Consider the following 2663-nt stretch of genomic DNA (forward strand, 5'->3'; position numbering starts at 1 on the left):
TGGGCTCCAGAGAGAGTGGCAGGCCAACAGAGGGAAATGTTGCTATTGAGATTTCAGGATAAGTCTCATTATGAGTAAGCTTGATGATTTGTTTTTAAATAGTTTAATTTTGGTAGTTATTTTGTTCAAAGTTTTAAAATGGAATTTGCATTACATGTGAAGAGAGGCCTAAACTCAAATGCAGTGGCTGATCCACTCCCTTAATGCCTTATACATTCTCAGGTAAGATCATTATTTCAGGATTGAAGCATATTTCCACCATTTGTTCATTGGGCCAGATCTGAGTACACTGTGAAGTTCTTGCGCAAACACTCTGCTGCAATGCTTCTGTGGTATATTATTTATGAATTATGTCGTAGGAGCTCAACATGGGAGGGCTGAAAGATGCAAGACTGTAGCTCATAAAGGGTTGCCACTTGCATTTAAAGGAATGTGGCCACTTATGTGAAGACAAATATTGTTTGAGGCATTATAAAAGGCTGTAAGTTGATTTTTGATGCTTGGCAGCCTTTAAAAAGGGTGGATGGGGTGGGCAGAAGACCCAAGTGAAAGAAAGAGTGTCATATCCAGCACAAAGGAGGATGGTTGTGGATGTTAGACACCATTAATATCGGTCCACTGTCACTCAGAAATTTCAATCCCCCCCCACTGCAATTACACCTGTAAGAAAAATCAGGGGCATATCAGTATCCTGCATGTATGTTTTGAAAATACTACAGACTATACATTACTGTACAGACTCGACATGAATACAGATGATACTATGTTTCAGACTCACTGGCTTGCAAAAGGCAAGCTTAACATTCCAGTTATCATCTATGATCCATCACTTTGATAGGTACTTTTGCATAAAACGACAATGATTTTCATATATTTGGGAAATTTTGGGAATCAATACCTTCCCATCAATCGGCGTGTATAGTTGCTCGGCATGCATGCTTGCCTCCCACAACTGTAACAATTGTTGCTGCAGCTTCACTGTGCGTGGGCCTGGGTGGTGTCGTGCATTGACAGGCGTGATCCTGGGCTGTGGTTCGACATGGGGAGGTGTGGAGGGCCTGGGCTGTGGTTTGACACGGAGAGGCGTGGAGGGCCTGGGCTGTGGTTTGACACGGAGAGGCGTGGAGGGCCTGGGATGCGGCTGGATGCAGAGAGGTGTGGAGGGCCTGGGCTGTGGTTTGACACGGAGAAGCGTGGAGGGCCTGGGCTGTGGTTTGACACGGAGAGGCGTGGAGGGCCTGGGCTGCGGCTGGATGTGGAGAGGCGTGGAGGGCCTGGGCTGTGGTTTGACACGGAGAGGCGTGGAGGGCCTGGGCTGCGGCTGGATGTGCAGAGGCGTGGAGGGCCTGGGCTGTGGTTTGACATGGAGAGGCGTGGAGGGCCTGGGCTGTGGTTTGACACGGAGAGGCGTGGAGGGCCTGGGCTGTGGTTTGACACGGAGAGGCGTGGAGGGCCTGGGCTGTGGTTTGACACGGAGAGGCGTGGAGGGCCTGGGCTGTGGTTTGACACGGAGAGGCGTGGAGGGCCTGGGCTGTGGTTTGACACGGAGAGGCACGGAGGGCCTGGGCTGCGGCTGGATGTGGAGAGGCGTGGAGGGCCTGGGCTGCGGCTGGATGTGGAGAGGTGTGGAGGGCCTGGGCTGTGGTTTGACACAGAGAGGCGTGGAGGGCCTGGGCTGTGGTTTGACACGGAGAGGCGTGGAGGGCCTGGGCTGCGGCTGGATGTGGAGAGGCGTGGAGGGCCTGGGCTGTGGTTTGACACAGAGAGGCGTGGAGGGCCTGGGCTGCGGCTGGATGTGCAGAGGCGTGGAGGGCCTGGGCTGTGGTTTGACACGGAGAGGCGTGGAGGGCCTGGGCTGCGGCTGGATGTGGAGAGGTGTGGAGGGCCTGGGCTGTGGTTTGACATGGAGAGGCGTGGAGGGCCTGGGCTGTGGTTTGACACGGAGAGGCGTGGAGGGCCTGGGCTGTGGTTTGACACGGAGAGGCGTGGAGGGCCTGGGCTGTGGTTTGACACGGAAAGACGTGGAGGGCCTGGGCTGTGGTTTGACACGGAGAGGCGTGGAGGGCCTGGGCTGTGGTTTGACACGGAGAGGTGTGGAGGGCCTGGGCTGTGGTTTGACATGGAGAGGCGTGGAGGGCCTGGGCTGTGGTTTGACATGGAGAGGCGTGGAGGGCCTGGGCTGTGGTTTGATACGGAGAGGCATGGAGGGCCTGGGCTGTGTAGCCAAACTGAAAGGCTGATGCGGTCCTCTTGCTGCAACAGGTAGCAAAGAAACCATATAAGATGTTTTGGGGAACATGTGTGCAACTCCGATAGATCTATTATCTTTACCTGACTGGAGGCGTGCTGCACTGGTCAGCACTGGAAGGGATATGGCATATAAAATTAAACTTGCAGCTATATAAACAAATATATTACCCTGGCTGAAGGTGGTAAGAATTTCCTCTTGGAGGTAGCGATTAAGTATTGAAACCTCCTCCATCTTCTCCTCAAGGGCTGACTTCTCCGTTTTCAACCTCTTGATCTTAACAAGCAGCTCATGACACTGGGCAGGTACTTGTCCTGGGAATGTGAGTGGGGTGGGACTTCCATAGAGGCATGGGGGTGTTCTGCCACAACCTCCAGCTCTCTATGGGACTGGGAAGTATCGGCTGTTCTTGGGG

At 53.4% G+C, this 2663-nt stretch overlaps 1 protein-coding gene across 1 annotated transcript; it reads left to right on the top strand.

The window, feature by feature from the left end:
- The first annotated feature begins 1039 nt into the window (after positions 1–1039).
- Positions 1040–2266, top strand: LOC137380850 (LWamide neuropeptides-like). The gene has a single exon (XM_068053261.1). It carries the CDS (start codon positions 1040–1042, stop codon positions 2264–2266), a length of 1227 nt encoding a protein of 408 aa, XP_067909362.1.
- The last annotated feature ends 397 nt before the right edge of the window (positions 2267–2663 follow it).

This window comes from Heterodontus francisci, chromosome 20, assembly GCF_036365525.1.
Source record: "Heterodontus francisci isolate sHetFra1 chromosome 20, sHetFra1.hap1, whole genome shotgun sequence".
Classification (NCBI taxonomy): Eukaryota; Metazoa; Chordata; class Chondrichthyes; order Heterodontiformes; family Heterodontidae; genus Heterodontus; species Heterodontus francisci.

Excerpts from the sequence above, each read along its gene's own strand:
- LOC137380850 (XM_068053261.1), top strand. The coding sequence starts at position 1,040 with ATGGGGAGGTGTGGAGGGCCTGGGCTGTGGTTTGACACGGAGAGGCGT.